This window comes from Pipistrellus hanaki (assembly GCF_964339955.1).
Source record: "Pipistrellus hanaki genome assembly, chromosome: 1".
Taxonomy (NCBI): Eukaryota; Metazoa; Chordata; class Mammalia; order Chiroptera; family Vespertilionidae; genus Pipistrellus; species Pipistrellus hanaki.
In genome coordinates, this window is record NC_140503.1 from 122,018,051 (window position 1) to 122,040,075 (window position 22,025).

The window sequence follows — 22,025 nt, forward strand, 5'->3', positions numbered from 1 at the left end:
GGGGCTTGGAGCAGAAGGATGTGGGCACTTGGATGAAACAGGAAGTTGGGGAAAGTGGGTAAAATTCATGTCTACAGAAAAAAATGCTATGGCAATCCTGTTTTACATATAAGGCAAACACATAAACGTGCATATGTACTATCCAAGTTGGACATCAGTTTTGAGCCATAAAAAAGAAAAACTACTACTTCCAATTTTACCGTGATTGCTCAACAATATAAAAAAAAAAAAACACAAAAAAACCCACAAGAATTCCTATTCTCTCCTTTACATGTATGCCACTTTACAATTTACAAAACTCTTGCAAAGTTTTCTCAGTTGGTGCAAGAGCCATAGACACATTTATATCTTTCCCAGTGATCAAACCTCCCCCTTTCCCAATCAACTCAGCTTCACAGGAAATATACTCTTAATGTTTTATTGTTTGCTACTTTAAGTGTCAGATGTTTCTCCCTCATACCCATATGGAAGGAACACTTTGATTTAATTTTTGCAAATCAATGAAAGACACATGGGCCTCTTGGAACAGGTGCTTTTCATTAGTATTTAATTCTTTCCCCAACTTCACACTCAGAAAAGGAAACTTACCACGTTTCTTTCATTCCAAGTCTACTGATACTAGGAACATGAGTTTCTCTAAGCACTTCAAATTCAATCAGAATATTGGTCAAAGGATTGCGACTTTATGAATTCTATTCATGTTAAAAGAGATCCCGAAACACTGCTGGTTGTGCAAACATCACTTTCAAAGTACATTAATAGCTTATTAATGTGCCTGAATTTAACATTTCTGTTCTCAACTCAATGGCACATTTAACTTTTAATGACGGCTATTGTCCTTAGGAACGCAAGGCACATCCTAGCGGTCTTTGCTGAGTCTAGGAAAGTGATGATTTGTTTTTGCATTTTGTCTCCTTTCATTTACTCATTGGGCCCTCCCGGTCCTGGGCTAGGCACTGGGAGGGGAGCTATCTGACACACGCATTCTGTCTCCACAGAGGTCATGATCTAACAAACTGGAATACACCGAGCTAAAGGCCATGAAAAAGGTATGACCTTCAGAATTCTGAAGTACACTTCCACTCTATTGAGGACAGAGATGTAACTAAAATATACAACATACTGCCGAAACCGGTTTGGCTCAGTGGTAGAGCGTTGGTCTGCGGACTGAAAGGTCCCAGGTTCGATTCCGGTCAAGGGCACGTACATTGGTTGCAGGCACATCCCCAGTAGGGGGTGTGCAAGAGGCAGCTGGTTGATGTTTCTCTCTCATCGACGTTTCTAGCTCTCTATCTCTCTCCCTTCCTCTCTGTAAAAAATCAATAAAATATATATATATTAAAATATACAACATACTAAGATGAGGAACATTATATGAAGACCGAAGTGTTTAATGTAGGAATGATTTACTGCTTTCTTGGTATCTCTGAGAGGACATTAGCAGACTCAGGCTTTGCAATAAACACGGATTACAATGTTACATTCCAGTGACAGAAACACATAAAATACCTGAAGCAAAACTGAATACAATTTCAAACTGAAAAGAGTAAACAAGGGATGAGATTGCAAAACATAAAAACACTGGCAATACAGAGCACTGTAAATTTAGGAAAACTGAGGAAATACAAAGTGAGACCAGAAGGCAAATGCATGATGCAGGCAAATGAACCAAAGACAAATGAAGATCAAAACAGCCTTGCAGTGAGAAGCAGAAACCATCAGGATTATTGCCTCTTAAGGAACTGTGTCAAATGAAAGTACGTAAGCTAACCTAATTGAATGTCAAAAGGCAGTAAAGATGATTTCCAATAATACTATTCAAGAACCAAGCCAAAATTTGATGAAGTTTAAATACAAGTCCCCTTTATTGCATCAAAGTAACAGTAGAGATGCATAATGAAAACCCTTTGGTAACTTAATCTCTTGGACAGGAGACTGAAATGTAAAGAAAGCCCAACATAATCACGAAAGAAAATGAAATACTCAACAATCAGAGCAGTTTGGGGAAGTATCATGAGAAACACATAACTTAAACGTTACAAACAATTAAGGGAGAAGCCTTCTGTGGTGATGCTGATGAACATCAAATGGGAGTGATAGAAACATCGGACTTTTGCCTCAAGAAAAACGAGCCAATCACCTAACCCTTTGTGCTAACAATCAGAATTCTCTCTCCCTCGGAAGAAGGAGCCTAAAACCATGACTCCCATAACTGCCGGGCCACTTAATCCACAAAGTAAAACTGATCAGCTCCAGGACATAAGCACGTTCTCATACACAGAAGTTACAGAAAGAAAATAAAAGTTCATTTAAATGTATGGCACTCAGACTAGGGAATGTAAAATATCTCAGAATAGCTTCTTGCTCTATACCCTTCTTGGTAACGATGTGGAATCTGAACCTAAGAAGGTTACAAATGCCCCTTCTCCCTCCCCCGCCCCCCTCCCCCCCCCCCCCCCCCCCCGTGAGCACAGACCATGTAGTGAGAGCTGAGAGCAAGGGTGAAGCCCAATGTCTCACACTCCTGCAGTTCAGCACCGCCATAAGCTACCCCAAAAACAGGGACACAGCACGTGTTATCATTAAAAATCCTAATCAAAATTAAAGAAACTAAGATAACCTGGATGAAAAAAATGGCGTTTCTTAATACTAGAAACATGTTCTTTTTCATCTTACCACTAATGTGTACTTCTCTAAATTTTTTTTCAATTTCTACAATAGTATTTAAACAAATGCATATGATGGACTGTTACTACTCTAGGCACTAAAGGTTTGCATCAAGCAGCTGTCATGACCATGGCCGCTACGTACTTCTAGAGTCAATCAGCACTTCCTCACCAGGGCCCAGCCTAGGGCACATTTCAAAGGGGACCCTAACTTTCAAAGCAACTGAAGTCATGGATATGACTCTCTCCCTTCCCCACCAGAAAAAAAATACCCTGGGAATGTTTTCACTTTGAGTTTTTTCCAGCTATGCTTTAAGGTTATTTAAACAGATCAAAACATCATCAAAACAAAAATGAAAAAAAAAATTTTTGAAAGCTTTACATGATAGAATTTTATTTATTTTGGAAAAAGTCATAGTTAGGTTTATATATGTAATTTTAATATTTAAACTATTAATTTATTGTATACCTAAAATACAATGTTATATGTCAATTATATCTCAATTCAAAAAAAAGAATGAACAGCAGCTGGTGTGACTCAGTAGTTGAGCATTGACCTATGAGCCAGGAGGTCGCAGTTCAATTCCCAGTCAGGCACAGGCCCAGGTTGCAAGCTCAGTCCCCACTGCTGGGTGTGCAGGAGGCAGCCGATCAATGATTTTCTCTCACTGATGTTTTTATCTCTCTCTTTCTCCCTTCCTCTCTGAAATCAATATAAATATTTTAAGAAAAGAATAAGCAGAAAGTAATTTAATTTGGCCATTTCATTCATTCACCAAATATTTGCTAAATGCTTATTCAAAGAACTGGAAATAAATCAGCTAACATCTCTGCTCCTGTAGGGCTTCGTTCTAGTAAGAAAGAGAAAGGTGGGCTAATGGGGGGAAAAAGCAAGGTAACGGGACAGACAGTGCAAGAAGGGGTGCTATTTTATATCTGGTAGAGAGGGTCTCTCTGATAAAGTGACAACTGAACAGAATGTGGAAAAAAAATAGGGTGAAGCAAGCTTTAAATAATGCACTAGATCAAATTAATTTAATTGATATCTTTAGAGCATTTCACCCCAAATCAGCAGAGTATACATTATTTTTAAGTGCACATGATACATTTTCTAGGATAGATCATGTTAGGACACAAAACAAGTCTCAGTTAATTTAAGAAGACTGAAATCATATCAAGCATCTTCTCTGACCATAATAATATAAAACTAGAAATTAATCACAAGAAAAAACTGAAAAACACAGAAAGACATGGAGATTACATAACATGTTACTAAATAATGAATGGGTTAACAATTAGATCAAGGGGGGGAAAAATCAAAGGATTGTAAGAAAATACTATAAATAACTATATGCTTATGAACTGGACAAATAGGAGGACATCTATAAATTTCTAGAAACATATAATCTTCCAAAACTGAATCAGAAAGAATCAGAAAAATCTTAATAGATAGATTATATCTAGTGAAATGGAAGCAATACTCAAAAAACTCCCAGCAAACAAAAGTTCTGACTAGATGGCTCCACAGGTGACTTTTACCAAACATTCAAAGAACTAACACCTACCGTCCTCAAACTATCCCCAAAAATTAAAGAGGAGGGAAGACTCCCAAGCTCATTACATGAGGCAAGCATTATCCTAATTCCAAAACTAGATAAGGAACTATACAGAAAGGAAATTATAGGCCAATATCCCTGATGAACCTAGTGCTAACATCCTCAACTATTTGATATTAGCAAACCAGATCCAATAATACATTTAAAAGACCATACACCATGACCAGGTGAATTTATTCCAAAGATGCAAGGTTGGTACACTATCAACAAATCTATAAACATGATATACCACATAAATAAAATAAGGGATAAAAATCATATGATCACATCCATTGATGCGTAAAAAGAACTTGATAAAAACCATTAATGACAAAAACTCTCAGCAAAGAGGAAACATACCTCAATATAATAAAGGCCATATATAACAAATTCATAAGCAACATTATACTCAATAGAGAAAACTAAAAATATTTCCCTTACAATCAGGAACAAGGCAGGGATGTATGCTTTCAAAACTTTTATTCAACATAATACTGGAGGTCCTTAGCCATAGCAGACAAAAAGAAATAAAGGGAATCCAAACTGGAAAGGGAGAAGTAAAACTATCATTTGCAGATGACTGATACTTTATAGAGGGAACCTAAAGACTCCAACATGAAACCACTACAACTGATAAATAAATTCAATAAAATAGTAAGATACAAAATAAATATCCAGAAATCAGTTGCATTTCTATACACCAATCTTGAACTATCCAAAAGGGAAACTCAGAAAGCAATCTCATTTACAATTGCATAAAAAATACCTTAAAATAAATTTAACAAAGAATGCATAAAAACCTATACTCAGAAAATTACAAAACACTGAAGAAATAAATTGAAGAAGATATAAATAAGTGAAATCATATACCATGTCCATGAATAGGAAGAATTAACATCATTAAAATTTCCATATTTACCAAAGTAATCTATAGATTTAATGCAATTGCTATCAACATACCAATATCTTATTTTTAAAAAATTAGAACAAAAATTTATATGGAACCACAAAAGACTTGAATAGCCACAGCATCTTGAGAAAGAAGAACAAAATTGGAGGAATCATGCTATTTGATATCAAAATATACTGCAAGGCCATAATAATCAAAGCAGCATAAAAGCAGACATATAGATAAATGAAACAGAATAGAGAGTCCATGCCTTTATGGTCAATTAGTATCTGTCAAAGGAGACAAGAACACATGATGGCGTAAGTCTTATATTACAGGGGTCCTCAAACTTTTTAAAGTGGGGGCCAGATCACGGTCCCTCAGAGAGCTGGAGGGCCGGACTATATGAACTACTAATTCCTACTGTAACACCTCGGCTGCGCTCACTGCCCAAAAAACCTGGAGGGCAGGATCAGACTCCTCTGCGGGCCGCATGTGGCCCGTGGGCCGTAGTTTGAAGACCCCTGTCTTATAATAAATGTTGATGGGAAAATTGGACAGATACATGCAAAAAAGAAAAGAAACTGAACTGCCTTGCTGCTTGTTACACCACACACATGAATAAACTCAAAATAGTTTAAAGATTTAAATGTTAGACTCAACATAAAATTCTTAGAAGTAAACACAGGCAGTAAAATCTAAGACATTTCTCATAGCAATATTTTATATTTTATATCTCCTTCGGCAAGGAAAACAAAAGAAAAATAAACAAATGGGATTATATCAAACTCAAAAGTTTTTGCACACCAAAATGAAAAGACAACCCACTGAATGGGAGAACATATTTGCCAATTATATATATAATAATTTAATATTCAAAATTTATGAGTAACTTATAAAACTCAACACCAAAAAAAAATATCCAATTTTAAAAGTGGACAAAGGACCTGAATAGATACTTCTCAAAAGAGGACTTACAGATGACCAATAGACATATAAAAAGATGGTCAGTATCACTAATCCTCAGAGACATGCAAATTAAAACCACAATGAGGTGTCATCTGACACCTGCCAGAATGCCTATCATCAATAAATCAACAAACAAGTGTTGGTGAGGATGTGGAGAAAAGAGAACCCTTGTGTGCTGTTGATGGAAATGAATATTGGTGCAGACTGGAAAACAGTATGGAGTTAGCTCAAAAAATTAAAAATGGAATTGCCTTATGACCCAGCAATTCCACTTCTTGGAAATTATTCAAAATAATCCAAAATAGTAATTTAAAAGAATATATGCAATCCTAGGTTCGTTGCTATGTTATTTACAAGAGCCATAATTTGGAATCAGCTCAAGTGACTATCAGTAGATGAGTGGATAAAAAGAAAATGGTACATTTACACAATGGAGTATTACTCAGCCAGAGAGGGAAGGCGGGAAGGAGGAAGGGAGGGAAGGAGAGAGGGAGCGAGAGAGATCTTACCTTTTGTGATAGCATGGATGGACCTGGAGAGTATTATGCTAAGTAAGTAAACCAGTCAGAGAAAGACAAATACCATATGATTTCACTTAAAGTTGGAATTTGATGAACAAAATAAACTACCAAACAATATAGAAACATTATGGCCATTACCAGAGGGAAATGGGGGTGGGGGAAGGCAGGAGAGGTAAAGGAGGAGATGAAGGGTAATGAAAAGAAACATGACTCAGGTGATGAACACAGAATACAATATACAGATGATGTATTATAGAACTGTACACCTGAATTCTACTTTTATTAACCAATATCACTTCAATAAATTCAATTTAAAAAAAACAAACACTTCGAATCTAAAGAACAGAAAGGACATGGAGTCTAAGTCTACAATAAAAAAAGTAATCCAGGCTGTAGCTGGTTCCCATAATTTGCTTAACCCCAGGATATGAACCCAGGAGAGGACCTACAGAGTGAGAAAGAGGCCATTTGAGAAAACAAAACAAAAAATATGATGGGTAATTAAAACATTTTGAAAATACTACTGATGGAAGCACAATATTATACATATAATCCATGCTGCTGAATTATATACTTAAAATAGCTAAAATGGCATAGTCCATTATATATATATTTTTATCACAATAAAATAATTTTAAAGGAAGTATATTATACAATATGACACAAAATATCGTATATTTTAAAAAATAAAATTTGTTGAGAGTAGAAAGTAAATGTTCTCACCAAAACAAACACACACATAAGTAAATTTTTAATAATAGTTTTATCAGCAGTATTAGTTTATCATCCAGAACAATTTCAACTAAGAGTTTTAGACCTAATCCACCAGTTTGGATGAAGTAAACAGGAAAAAGTAGAGGAACAGGTAGAAGAATAACCAACAGAATTTTTCTTAAAAAATCAACAACCCTCATATCCCAAATGTCATACCTAACTTCCTTTTGGCAAGATCTAGCAACCACTTAGCCACTCCAATATAACTATAAGAATGGTTTTTCTCAATGGAAATACAATACAAGTTTTGCAGAACTCAAGTTTCCACTCTGGCTGTGTATATCCATCACATACAATTCCTGAAAAACACACTCACATAGCAGATCCTAAAACCATTTTGTCATCAAAGATCTATTTTAGTGAAAATAGTAAAGGAAGAAGGAAAAAACAAACATGCAAAAATGCAAATTAGTAGTTTTAAAAAAACAGGGCTCAACTTCCAAACATAATTCAAAATTTTCAAATACACCCAGGCTAAATGCTCATGCAGCAGTGAAGAATGTTAAAAGCACACTGTGACACATTTTTTAAAAGGAATTAATTTTTTTTTTAATGGTTAATGCTTGATACCTCCTTCATCAGACGGTCTTGTCACCTCACTGCTGCATGAAAAACTAGGGTAAATCTCGGATATTTCTGACTTGTCATCTCCAAGAACTGTACCAAAAGTACTGCTCGAATGAGATCGAGACCGCTGTCTCCTATATTGACTTGCCTTTTCTATATTGGAGGGAAAATATTCATACTTGTGATTAAGTGAATTGAAAAAACAAAAACAAAACAAAACATTACTTAGAAGTTTAACATGAAGAAAAGCAACCCCTTATTAAATAATAATCCAAAAGCTCAGTATTATAAATTCTAATCACCTACTCCCAAACTTTAACATACATTGTATCAGCTATATTAATGACTTAATGACCATTTACACTCGTTTTTAATCTAGATTTTAAAAGAGATATGAGAGATGGGAAATTGATAAGAACTAAGAAACATTAGTAAGTTGATAAATTTCTATCAAACATAATGACTGATTACAAATAATTGTCTTTATGTGTCACCAAACACATAATATTGGTTGCCTTTTCTATATTTTTAGAAATTTAAATGCCTATTTGGGTGATTATATGGATCAAACTGACTATTAAAATTCTTATTTTGCCTTGAACTTTCAATTTTATCAATATCATCAATTAAATATAAAGTAGAAATCAGAGGGCAGGGCAAGATCTAAGTGATATGATGTCAATTTTTATTGTTTAAAATAATTGCATAACTGTAAAACCTTTGGTTTGTTAAAAACAGTTAGAAAATCCAAAATATAAAACCATGCTATTACTATATTCAAATATCCAAACCATTTGGGTTTTTAATTATAAATATGCAGTCTAAGTTACAAGTCAAATAAACTTCCTATGGAAACTATAAACTTCATTATATAAAAACTCAGAAGTAAAATTTAGGGACGCATGAAGGTTTATTTTAAGACATTTATGATGCTATATAGGTAACCTCCCCACTGTTTTATATAACTAGAGGCCTGATGCATGAAATTTGTGCAAGGGACTCGGCCCTCACAGCCGCAGTGCTTGCTTTGGCCCTGGCAGCCTCTGCTTCGTCCAGAAGGTCATCTGGAAGGATGTCAGAAGGTCTTTCAGCTGCCAGGTCTAATTAGCATATTATGCTGATAGCTGATAGCTGATAGCTGATAGCTGATAGCTGATAGCTGATAGCTGATAGCTGATAGCTGATAGCTGATAGCTGATAGCTGATAGCTGATAGCTGATAGCTGATAGATGATAGATGATAGCTGATAGCTGATAGCTGATAGCTGATAGCTGATAGATGATAGATGATAGCTGATAGCTGATAGATGATAGATGATAGCTGATAGCTGATAGCTGATAGCTGATAGCTGATAGATGATAGATGATTGATAGATGATAGATGATAGCTGATAGATGATAGATGATAGATGATAGATGATAGATGATAGATGATAGATGATAGATGATAGATGATAGATAGATAGGTAGATAGATGATAGATAGATAGGTAGATAGATAGATTTCTTAAATCTACCTTTAAAATATTGTGTTTTTCATGAAACAGATCTCCTTTACGTTTTGGCAGTTTAGTGCAATCCAAATAAATGCATTTGAAAGCCCATAAAACCTATAAGATAATATTTACTAATCAAAAGCAGATATAAGTTCTAGATGCCTTAGTTTTTCTATTTTTTTTTTTTTGTTAATCCTTATCCAGGGATATTTTTCCATTGATTTTTAGGGAGAGGAGGAGAGGAAAAGACAGAGAGAAACATCAATGTGAGAGAAACGCATTGCTGGGTTGCCTCCTATATAAGCCCCAACCAAGGCCCCGGGCTGGGGAGCAGCTTGCAACCAAAGTACATGCCCTTGACCAGAATAGAACCCCAAGACCGTTTGGTCTGCAGGCCGAGGCTCTATCTACTGAGCCAAACTAGCTAATCCTCTAGATGCCTTTTTTAAATGAATCTAGAACAAACTATTGGGTCGGCAACTAAGTAATTGCGGGTTTCACACATATATGGCTTCAGTTGAATTTTTAGGTTTGCAGACGTAGTACAAATGTAAAACACATTTGTTATTTGATAGTTGGCTATTCAGCTGTTAATCAGTAAAAAAATTTTTTTGATCTGTTTTGTAGTTTTCGTTTGGCGTTCGTTAAAAAATGGAAAATCAAAAGGAACATTTTCGTCATATTTTGCTTTTTTATTTCCTCAAAGGGAAAAACGCATCGCAAGCTCATAAAAAGTTATGTGCTGTTTATGGTGATGAAGCCTTAAAAGAACGGCAGTGTCAAAATTGGTTTGCCAAATTTCGTTCTGGTGATTTTTCACTCAAAGATGAAAAACGCTCTGGTCGTCCAGTTGAAGTTGATGACGCCCTAATCAAAGCAATAATCAATTCGGACTGTCACAGTACAACACGTGAGATTGCAGAGAAGCTTCATGTATCACATACATGCATTGAAAATCACTTAAAACAACTTGGCTATGTTCAAAAACTCGATACATGGGTTCCTCACGAACTGAAAGAATCACAGTTAACGCAACGCATTAGCAGCTGCGATTTGCTAAAGAAACGTAATGAACATGATCCATTTTTAAAACGACTGATAACTGGCGATGAAAAATGGGTTGTTTACAACAATATCAAGCGGAAAAGATCGTGGAGCAGGCCAGGTGAACCAACTCAAACAACATCAAAAGCTGATATTCATCAAAAGAAGGTTTTGTTATCAGTTTGGTGGGATTACAAAGGAATTGTCTACTTTGAACTCTTACCACCCAACCGAACGATCAACTCTGATGTCTACATTGAACAACTAACGAAATTAAACAATGCAGTTGAAGAAAAGTGGCCCGAATTGACAAATCGAAAAGGTGTTGTATTCCATCATGACAATGCAAGGCCACACACAACTTTGGTCACTCGGCAAAAATTAATGGAGCTTGGTTGGGATGTTTTGCCACATCCACCATATAGTCCTGACCTTGCACCATCTGATTACTTTTTGTTTCGATCTTTACAAAACTCCTTGAATGGTAAAAATTTCAATAATAATGATGATGTCAAATCGTACCTGATTCAGTTTTTTGCTAATAAAAACCAGAAGTTTTTTGAACGTGGGATTATGATGCTGCCTGAAAGATGGCAAAAGGTCATTGATCAAAATGGGCAATACATTACAGAATAAAGTTATTTAGTTCCATGAAAAAATTGTCTTTGATTTTCTTTAAAAAATCCGCAATTACTTAGCTGCCGACCCAATAATTTGGATATATTACAAAGCCCTTTTCAGCCGAAACCAGTTTGGCTCAGTGGATAGCGCATCGGTCTGCGGACTGAAAGATCCCGGGTTCGGTTCGATTCCGGTCAAGGGCATGTACATTGGTTGCGGGCACATCCCCAGAAGGAGTTGTGCAGGAGGCAGCTGGTCGATGTTTCTCTCTCATCAATGTTTCTAACTCTCTATCTCTCTCCCTTCCTTTCTGTAAAAAATCAATAAAATGTATATATTTTTTTGTAAAGCCCTTTTCAAGTACATAAATGATTAATGGAATTTTAAAGTAGCCTAGCACTTTTTTAGTCTTTTGATTCCTCAACTTTAAAATGTACATTACACAATGCACTTCTACAGTTCCGAGGAGCTCCACTTTTAGGACAAAACCATGTAAAGGGGGAGGAACTCAACATGCAAGCAGTACCCGAGAGCATGTGGAGACTTCTAGATTGAATATTGTCTTCCAGGGGGTCAATGTCGAAGATGGAGCCAGGATCTGTGCGCCAAACTTTGAGGTCTTTTACCAAAAGGAAAAAAATAAACAAGTCAAGAATGAATAAAAAAAAAAGCACCAAAGAGAGTCAAGAGAAAAATCATGAACAGAACCTATGCAGAGAGAGAACATGTAATAAGCAAACACACTGCAATGCGGACGTCAGAGGAGAACAAAGAAAACATCCGCTCGGCAGGAAATCTGTTGAGAAAACTTTAGGATGAAATGTAAGCTGCCCTGTTTATCTTCACCGCCGCCCCCAGCACACATGCACACCAGACAGCCCTGTGTGTCTCCCCACATCCCTGCACTCCGATCTCCCGTGCTCTCCACACACGGAAACAGGTACAGTGTTTAATGAAAACTCCTGATTGAAGACACATGGCTGATTCTTTATGTGACCGAGAGGTTTTTGTCTGAGAAAACAAAACCAACAATTCTCTCCCTCTAACAGAAATACATGTTTAAAACGTAGGAAAGTGGTAGCCCAGTTTTCATTGTGAGCCAAAGAGCACGAGCTAACCCACATACGATACGATACATTTATTTGAAATAAGTACAATAAAGCGAGGCACGAGCAAGGACGGAGGGATGGGAAGACGAACAAGGTAGAGCTGCCTGCTCTCAGTAGACCATGGACTAGTTCACCGCTATGGTCAGTATCAGACTCTGCAAGCCCATTTATTCTCTTATTTTAGTTGGGGGCAAAAGGCTAAATCTAATGACTTCCATGTGTTCAGCCCCTCTACCTAATGGCTATCAAGTCCGAAAATGATTTGTACAGTACTGTACCAACATAAGGGAAATAAAAACCTAGTTAAAGATGTGTGGCAAAAATGGAGCTTTAGTAAAAACAATTCATTAGTAACCTGAAACTGGAAATCTGTTTGCCTATCTTTAATTAATATTATATAATGCTTACCAAGCACTATTCTCAGTTATAACGTAACCCATTTAAGCTTTACAACATCGTAAAGTTACCGTATTTTCCGGCGTATAAGACGACTTTTGAAACGGAAAAAAAGTCAACCGAAAAGCAGGGGGGGGGGGGGGTCGTCTTATACGCTGAGTATATCCCAAAAAACATCTCGATATGCCGCTAAACGAATTTTCCAACTCGATCCCACACCAATCACTGCAAGGCTGCTCAGACCACCTCTCTAACTCAGCCAATCCAAGCAGGCTTTTTATACATGCAAATTATACATGTTCTGTACCCGAAGCTACACTGTGTTCTAGTAAAAAGCCTGCTCAGATTGGCCAGAGTCAGAGAGGCGGTCTATTAAAAAAAGAACTGGTGTTGCCTCGTAAGTGGGGGGTAGTCTTATACAGTGAATATAGGCCTAAACCTATGTTTTCACTGTAAAATTAGGGAGTCGTCTTATACGCCGGAAAATACGGTAGGAATTGTTACTATTCCCATTTTATAGAGAAGAAGTTGAGGCAAAGAGATGGAGTTAGCTTAGCCAAGGTTATGCAACCAGTAAGTAGTAGAGCCTCCAAAAATTGGCTTAGTCTGAATTACTCAGGAGACCTCTAACTCGGTATTTCTATGCCTGGTTCAGAAGTTTAATGTTTGCTGAATGTAATACACTTTGTGGTTTCATAGGCAAGTCCTCAATGGAAAACAGTTTCCCCAATTAGAAAAAAACAGAAAACAAAAACTGACTTTGAATTGCCCACAAAATTAATAAGTTAGAGCTGAATATCTTATATTTTTAAAAATTTATAATTTCCATCTCAAAGGTAATGAGTACTGAATTCTGAGAGCTCAAAGTCTAAACAATCTCATATTTAACAGGAATCTCACATTCGTTCTTGCCCCCTGACCTGGTGTGGGCTCCTGGTGAAGCTGTGCAGACCTCCTCCTCCTGGGAATCAGATGCTCTGCTCTTAGGAGATGTCGATAAGAGCAAGGAAACTCTCTAACCCTGTGATACTATTTATCACAATGAATGTGATCACTTTAAGCAACCAACTCGGGAAGATCAGCAAAACTATCAACTATCCGCAAATACGCTTGGAATCCCTCTTTAGAAAACACTCTCAGAGTCCCTTAGTAACCATCCAAGTAACTGGCTACCCTACTTCTGCGCCGGTGTTTTACACTAAGACCGAGCCTGTCAAATATACAGTCTCCTTATCCATCTCATCTCTAAATGGCCTCTCAGTAGTTCCACAAAACTTTTACATTTGGAGATGATGTAACCTAACACTGAGATTGCTGAGAGGCACTGTTGCACAGTTACTATATATATATATATATATATATATATATATATATATATATATATATATATATATATTAATATATAGATAGATAGTGTTATTGGACTAGCTATAAAAATTCAAAGGGCAACTGCTCAAAAGAAGACAATAGTCATTTGGAAGTGTGGGTTGTTGATATGCACTAAAAATTTAATAATTTCCCTGCCTAGTGCTGTCTTAGACTTCACAGGATCCTTGCTGTCTCTGCCCCCTTCAAACACTATGTCCCTAAGACTTCCCCTGACTGACTAGAAGGAACAGCAGGAAAAGGAGGTTTTTTCCTCTCTGATGTGTGGGACTTCCAGACAGTTCTCAAGTGTCCCAGTTCAGAGACAATATTCAAAAAATGCATAAGCTATTCATACAATAAATCAGAATCTTCCTGGGATTTCTATTTGTGCTAGACAATGACTAGAGTACAATATGTTGATCAAATACATAAGGTAAAGTAAAACCATAGAAATGTTCAAACTGTTATCAACCATGTTTGATATTGGGCTGCTTCTTTGTTTACCAGGTAGAAACATTCTTAATACCGGGAAGTTATGAAAGACAGAGAGTGTCCAATCACAGAAAGGACTGAAACAACACCTGTTGAAAGCCACGAATCCCCTTCAATACGGTGCGTCAATAACACTTTGGCCCATTTTCAATTGGGCAGCACATCACACATTGGAGGAGCTTTCCAGTGAACAAGGAGGCTACTTCTAAAGCCTCCTTGGGCAAGCACGGTCGCGGTGACCCGCTGCTGAGAAGGAGCGTCGGCTTACCAACTATGATGCCAGGTCTCCTGTCCATCTCCACGATGTGAGGGTGGACACCTTTGTAAGCGGCATCACTGACCACCTGGGTGTTCTTCCTCACGCGCTCTGTCACAGGGTCATCCACGACAGGGGTGAAGCCCCTGCCCTTTGTCTTTTCAAAATCTTCATGATATTTGACCTGAAAAAAAGGTAAAATAATATTAACTCAAACTGTAATTTCCTATTTTTACATGGCTCACACATTCTTGACGTAACAACAGCCGTCACCACACCAGCTACATCTCGCTTATTTTCTGCATATATGTACGTTTTTCCATTCCAAATATAACATCTGAAACTCCAGCTTCCTAGCATCAGAAACCAAGCGCTGATATATTCACAGTTCGGCATCATTATGGTTAGCAGTTCTTTTAAATTATATATAAACCTGTATATCAATAAGAATTTTCAAAAGATAGAAATATTTTTAATCCTATTTCCTCTCTAAAATATACTAATTTAGGTACAAATTCATTTCCTATTCATTAACCTTTAATATGCAATACAATGATAAGCTAATTCCACACTTATTCAAGAAAAACAGTATTACAATTAGATTAAGAGAATTACAAATAGAGTTATCTGTAATAAATTTAATTATTTGTAATTCACGTTGTAATTATATACAAAGGTGAATATATACTTCAAAATATACACTTTTCAGGTTCTGAAATTGGATTAGCGTGATGGTTGTTCAACTCTGCAAATTATACAAACCACTAAATTGTATACACTTTAAATGGGTACACATTATGGCATATAAATCATATCTCATAAAACTGTTTTTAAATACATACATATTTTTAATTTTCTTTTCAGCATGCCAACACACCAAACTCTCCCTTAAAATTAATTAGAAATAAGTCCAGCCAAATGTCTTCCATAAAATGCATTTATAATAGTCATGTTAGAAATAAAAACACACCCAAAATATCACCCAGAGAAAAAAACATTTTATTAAAGAACATTTCCGTTACATTTCAGTGAGATTAAAATGTCTCCCCAAAAGTACAGGCCCCTCCGCATTTCCATGCTTCGTTAGTTATCCGGGTTATTGGTGAACTAACGCCGACAGCACACGGGGTGGTGCCACTCCTCAGTGTATTTTAGTTGTGAGAAGAAGGATCTGGTTGTACCCTACCATTGAAATATGATTTTGCGCTTCTTTGGCATATCTCAGACCAGGTGTATCTAAAATAAGACTTGGTCTACCTTTCATCTGTTTATGGTCCTGGGTATATTTTACCTGCAAAGTAAATAGCAGAACATACTTAATAAGACAATTACAATCTTTATAAATTGCATAAATTTTCCAAGTTTTCCAAATGAGTAAAATATATACAACATATTCTAAATTATTCTCCCAGGTAACTTGTTCAGTGAATTAATTTCATTCTAGAATGACAATCTAAAATTTTGTAAATGTAAATTTATACAGTGGCAGCTTTTGGAAGTCATCTGAAATAACACATGCTTACTGCATAGATCCCAAATATTTCTTGAAAATATATTTTGTTTTCATAAGGAAAAAAAAAAGGACTGCACATAAATAATAAATGATACACCCTTTGTGATAGTCCAAAATGAATAAAACCACTTGCCGAACTAATATTTTCTTGATTCTTCTTTACTCTTTCCATTTCAGGAGTTACACTTAAAGCTGTAGCTCTTCCCAGCTGACCTTTATAATAAACCTATCATTTCAGAGAACAAAAAAATAGGGTACTGTGAATCAATTCAACTAAATAAGAGTCTCATAGTATTTACCCAAAAAAGAAAACTATGAAAAAAGAGGTTGCTACCAGATGTCTAGTCATATTTTAAATTCTTGTACCTTAAATCAATCTATTTTAATTCATCCCATAGCAATGAATCCCTGTGAATGTAAATGTACTCAGATATATGGACATACCATCAGTAACACTGTAATATGCATTCCATCACAAAGGAATGCGATAAGAAATGTCCTCATGGATATTACTTAAAAGTACCTCTGCCCATACAGAATGGCACCATTGTGGTTTCTTAGTAATTAATTGTGGCAGGTCTTTTGAAAGGTTATCTTTAAATAGGTGACAAGATCTTGAATAAAAAGGCTGGTGTGCTTCCCACTCTATTCTCTTCCTCCTTTTCAATAACCAAGACCCTTATTGAGAGTAATGGAGTCACATCCAGTGTGACTCTAAATATAGCAGGAAAAGATGAGCATCTACTTCTCCAAAATATAGCTGTCAGGAAAAGTGCCAAACAATAAGATGCCTCTGCTTTATAATCTGGTCAAATAACTTGAAAGGTTTAAAGAATATAAGGTTTCTTTGAACCTAATAGATTTCCAAATTTCCTCCTCCAAAGAACTCCATCTATATGTTAATGACTTCAAAGAAGAATTCTCTCTGGGAACTGCGCCCGTCTGTGGATTACATAAACAGCAAGGAGCTAGAGCAGGCTGGGAGTTGGTGTCTTAGTAAAAACTGGCAGCCCCTACCAGGATCCCTAAAATGGGCCTGCCTCGGGTAACCTATTTAGCATACACACTTTATAGTTGCTCCCCAGACAGCGTCCAAAAATAAAGTGATAATAGCTGGGAGTGGACTGAACAGGCTAGAGAGATCATGTAGAGGAAGGAAAGGGAGTGGGAACACTGACGTGCAGGGCCATGACACCAGGAGCCGCCGCCGAGTCCCTGTGAGGAACCACAGCCAGCAGGAGCAGGGAGACTAGATAAGAGGGACACACAATAACCTGCGGATAAGTCACACCGGCCTGTCCCTGGGAACTCTGGGAGGGAGAAAGGAAGAATGCCTGGCGGTGCCCACAAGACCTAAGACCCTGAAACCTTTCCAAAAAGTTGATAGTCCATTGAGAGCAGAGCCCAATGTCAACTCCAGGTCATGAACACTTGTCAACATCACCCCTTCACCGACACGCTGACAATACGCTCGGTGTTATTAGAAAGAAGTTGCTAGGATCCCACATTGCTGATGTTCCTCTGGTTCTCTTTCACTCTCTTCAGCTCTGGTGGGTCGGAAATGGCAGTTGCCTGTTTAATCTCTCCTTTGTATTTTACCTGAGGAAGATAAATAAGAATGTTAATGGGCAGAATGATGGTTTCCACCCAAACACCACAGACAATGAGTCTCAACTTAGGCCTGTCTTCTCACACATCTTCTCCACCGTAGATATGTTGACATCTACCACTGGATTCTGATTCATCTGACTTAGCAAACACAAGGACTGGTTGTGCTTTTTCAAAACGAACTTCTAATAAATACTTTGTGTGCAATATCCAAACTAACTGCCAAAATTCCAGGACTAAAAGTAATGGGCACAGAAGGGGGAACCATCAGAATGACGTCATTACCTAAGAACTATCATGAGGTCACATGACAACCTGGGAAAGCCAGGACTCTCTTTCTGACCCAGGGCTACCATCTTCAAAAATCAAAAACCAAGGAGGAGGGAATGGGGACCAGTGAAAAAGGCAAAGGGGATTAAGAAGTACAAACTATCAGTTATAAAAATAGTCACAGCACAGGGGATATAATCAATAACACTGTAATAACTCTGTATGGTGACAGATGGGTACTAGACTCCACCAAACCTCTGGCCCCTAACTAGTCCTTCAGCTCCCCATTTCCCTTTCTCTGCCCGCAGGGAAGCCTCCTGAGGCAGGGGCCAGAGGGTGAGTGCTGAACCACGCCCAGGTCCCCAGCTCCTTTATCCCCTTCTTCTGTCTTTAGGATGGGATGCTGCCATGAACCCTAACATTCATACCAGTTCCCCTCTAACAGGGGAAGGAACCTTGAGAGGGCCCGAATTCATCTACTTGATTGGTTAACTGAAGCCTCCTTCATTGTAGTAAAGTCTGATCTCCTTGGAGACACGTCAGTAAGTAGTTTTTTTAATCGTGGAAAGAAAGGCATCCACGGGCTGCTGATGCACTCCCGCCACCCCTGCTCCTGTCCGGCTGCTGGCAGGCTCTGGACTTCCTACCAATTGGGGGCAGGGCTGATGGTCTGGGCCTCAGCGAGTCCAAGCGTGTCCCTGAAGATCCAGTTAAGCTTCTGTCTGAAGTTCCACGTTCACCTGCTGCCCTGAGTGGCAGTGGACACCCCCCAGCAGGCTGATACGGAGGCCCGTCAGCCCTCCCCCGCCCACAAGGCTGGCCCATGTCCCGCTCTGCAGGCACCGCGTGTGTGACAGCCTCTGGGTCTCTGCAGGCGTCCTTCTTCATCCAGGGCTGAGCCCTGCTGCCTCTCCAGGCTGGGACACAGCAAAGTTCTCTTACACCGACACACAGCCAGCGCCCACTCCTTCACCTCCAGGCAGTTTCAGCCCCTTCCTTGGGGGCTTCAAGAGCACACATCTCTCCGGCCTAAGCAGATGGTGAGGTCTGTCTGACTTGGAAAGGGGAAAATGGAAATGAGGGTGGGGAATGAGGAATGAGTCACAGAACCAACTTCTCAGTCCTCCAACGCTGTGCTTCTGGGAGGGGAGAGGTATCCGGAAGATGTAGGAGAATGTGTGAGTGGAGGAGCAAAAAAACAAAACAAAACAAAAATGAACGAGTAGTTATACCACTTTCTCTGCAGGTCACCTCTGCTTCTCTCACGCTTCTCCCCTTCCCTGGTTGCTCTGCCAAGTTCCCCGGGGTCAGGCGGGCCTGCTCTCGCTGGGGGAGCTGCTGCACTGGAGTTTGGGGAGTCCTGCTCATGGGTGGTGTTCAGGAGTAGGTATGAGGGTGGCCCAGGCCGGTGAGGGTGCCCTGGATCTGGAGCCTGCTCCTTGGAAGGCTGGCAGAGCCCTGCCTCCTCTTCTCCAGGGGCCACACACGGCAGTGGTGACAGAAGTCCAGGGCTCCATCCAGAGCATCGGCCAGAGCATTCAGCTCTTTGAGGTCATCATGGTGGTGGCCCCTGTTGCGCACACACACACACACACACACACACACACCTCTCAATTCCAGTCACCCAGAAGTAGCGATGTCTTCCAGTCTTGAACTTGCTGTTGGAAAGTAATCTTGCAGATGTAATCTTTCAGCAGCTCCTCCTTACATTCAGAGTCCGAGTCTAGCAAGGCCCCAGGGGCGTTCCCAGGGCAGAGACAGAGCCACTGGGCTCCATTCCAGGGGCTTTGGTGCCTGTGGGTTGGCTGATGTGTCCGTGTTGGAAGGCTCAGGGTCAGTGATGATTCGGGGGGGGGGGGGGGGGGGGGAGGGGGTCATGTGCTGCTTCTGCTGGGTCCACACAAAGGGCTGCTCTGTGCCCCCTGGGGGCCCCTGTGGGATTGGCTCCTGGGGACCGCTGCCCACAGAGCCACACTGTTCAGGCAGCTGCTGCTGCGGTAGCTGGAAAGCATGAAATAAAATGGCAGCGCTATCTGTGGGTGTCTTGGTAGGCGATCAGGCTGATTTCATGTTTCCACCGCTGGGCCAGTAGGCGGTGCTTGGGTGCTGGGCCAGCAGTGGTGGCCGGCACAGCAGCAGCTCAGGATGATGATGATGATGATGATGATGATGGTCCACACCAGCCAGAACACACCCGAGCTCATAGTAGTAGGTGCAGTGCTGAGACTGTCCACAGCAGTGGCCTCTCTCACAGGCATAGCTTTGATTGCTGGTCCCCACACAGTCCCATCCTGTGGGAGTTCAGTGCTGGCTGACAGGGGGCTGGGCAGCCTTCTTCTCTCCATGCCCCTTCTCCGCCTCCTCTAACACCACCTCTTCCTCCCTCTCTCTTCCTCATTCCCCATTATTTTTATTATACTGGAATATCTGTGAGTTTGAAGCCAAGATGGTTTTGTTTTCTTACAGTTGTTGTCTAGCATAATACTGAGCATGTATCAGGGGCTTACTAAGTATCTAGTGGATACATGGATAAATTAGGATAAAGAAATGGGAAGAAGCTAAAGATCTCTCGCTTTCACCATCCTCCAAGGCACCTATAAGGATAAAGCAGGGGTTGCCCTGATTTTGTCCTCCACCTGGGAGAACTCACTTACATTTAAATGTCTTTTAAGCTGAAACCAGTTTGGCTCAATGGATAGAGCGTCGGCTTGGGGACTGAAGGGTCCCGGGTTCGATTCCGGTCAAAGGCATGTACGTTGGTTGCGGGCATATCCCCAGTAGGGGGTGTGCAAGAGGCAGCTGATCGATGACTCTCTCTCAACGATGTTTCTAACTTTCTATCTCTCTCCCTTCCTCTCTGTACAAAATCAATAAAATATATTTAAAAAATAAAAAAATAAAAATAAATGTCTTTTAAAATTACCTATTTGGAAAAAGAAGGCTATTGTTTATACTGATAAAAGTGCCATTAAGAGGGGGGGGGGGGGGGAACCAACAGGAAAAATAACTATTGAGGGTAGCACCTTTGAAATTATTTCTAAATTCCAGGAAGCCTGGTTTAAAATCCCAGCCCTGCCCTTAGAAATTGTGGGTCCCTGGCATGTTCTCTGACCTCTCAGACTCAATTTCCCACTCCTGCAAACCAGAGAGATAAACTGTACCACCTCATGGGGTCACACAAGGCATGTAGCACAGGGTCCACATTAGAGATACCTCATAATTGTTAATTATCATTGCTTTATTAGCAATAGATTACTGACTGATCAAATAATTTTTCCTCTTTATTTGTAAGATTTCCTGCCATGACCATATGTCTTAGAACCCCAGGTCTTCTTTTGACCTACTCAGTCGACCATTTTTCTCTCCGTTGACAGCAGCCCCACAGCTCCCCAGGTCCTGGCCTGGATGTAGTTTTAGAGATCTACCAACCACCTTAGGAGGCCCGGGAGGACAGGAACTGGGTCTTATCCATCTCTGCGTACCAGTGACCAGGATAATGTCTGGCACATTGGTGTGCTTATTAAAGATTTTTTAAATAAACAAACATATCTAAATTATAGTAAAACAACCCCAAAGTTCCTACACTCCCCTGGGAAGGCCCCAGTGATGCCCTTCCACGTGTGCCTGTGAAAAGGACCATCACGATGCAGCGGGTGCTGTGATGAGTAAGAACATGTAATGTGTGAAACAATAAGAGAAAACACGACAACTTGCCATGCTCAGCTGCTCCTGGTTCCTCCTCACTCTCTCTATCTCTGGCGTCATGCTCACTGGGGTTGCCCTGTAGCACTGCTCTTTGTACTGGAGCTGGGAACACAGGGCAAGAGAGTGTGAGGCTGCGGGAAGGAAACGGGTCCCCCTCCACCAGAAGGA

General features: G+C 39.4%; 1 protein-coding gene across 9 annotated transcripts in view; it reads right to left on the bottom strand.

Annotated features, from left to right (window-relative positions):
• Positions 1–22,025, bottom strand: part of NEBL (nebulette) — a 368,782-nt gene that overhangs the window by 23,284 nt on the left and 323,473 nt on the right. For 7 of the 9 annotated variants that reach the window (XM_084868229.1, XM_084868230.1, XM_084868227.1 and 4 more), the window contains 7 exons: positions 21,867–21,959; positions 17,781–17,873; positions 16,408–16,500; positions 15,948–16,052; positions 14,774–14,945; positions 11,667–11,759; positions 7,985–8,134 (listed from right to left, as the gene is read on the bottom strand). In XM_084868229.1, coding sequence (XP_084724355.1) covers positions 7,985–8,134; positions 11,667–11,759; positions 14,774–14,945; positions 15,948–16,052; positions 16,408–16,500; positions 17,781–17,873; positions 21,867–21,959 — 799 coding nt within the window. The remainder of the gene's footprint in view (positions 1–7,984; positions 8,135–11,666; positions 11,760–14,773; positions 14,946–15,947; positions 16,053–16,407; positions 16,501–17,780; positions 17,874–21,866; positions 21,960–22,025) is intronic. The other 2 variants (XM_084868235.1, XM_084868233.1) reach the window with 2 other exon arrangements.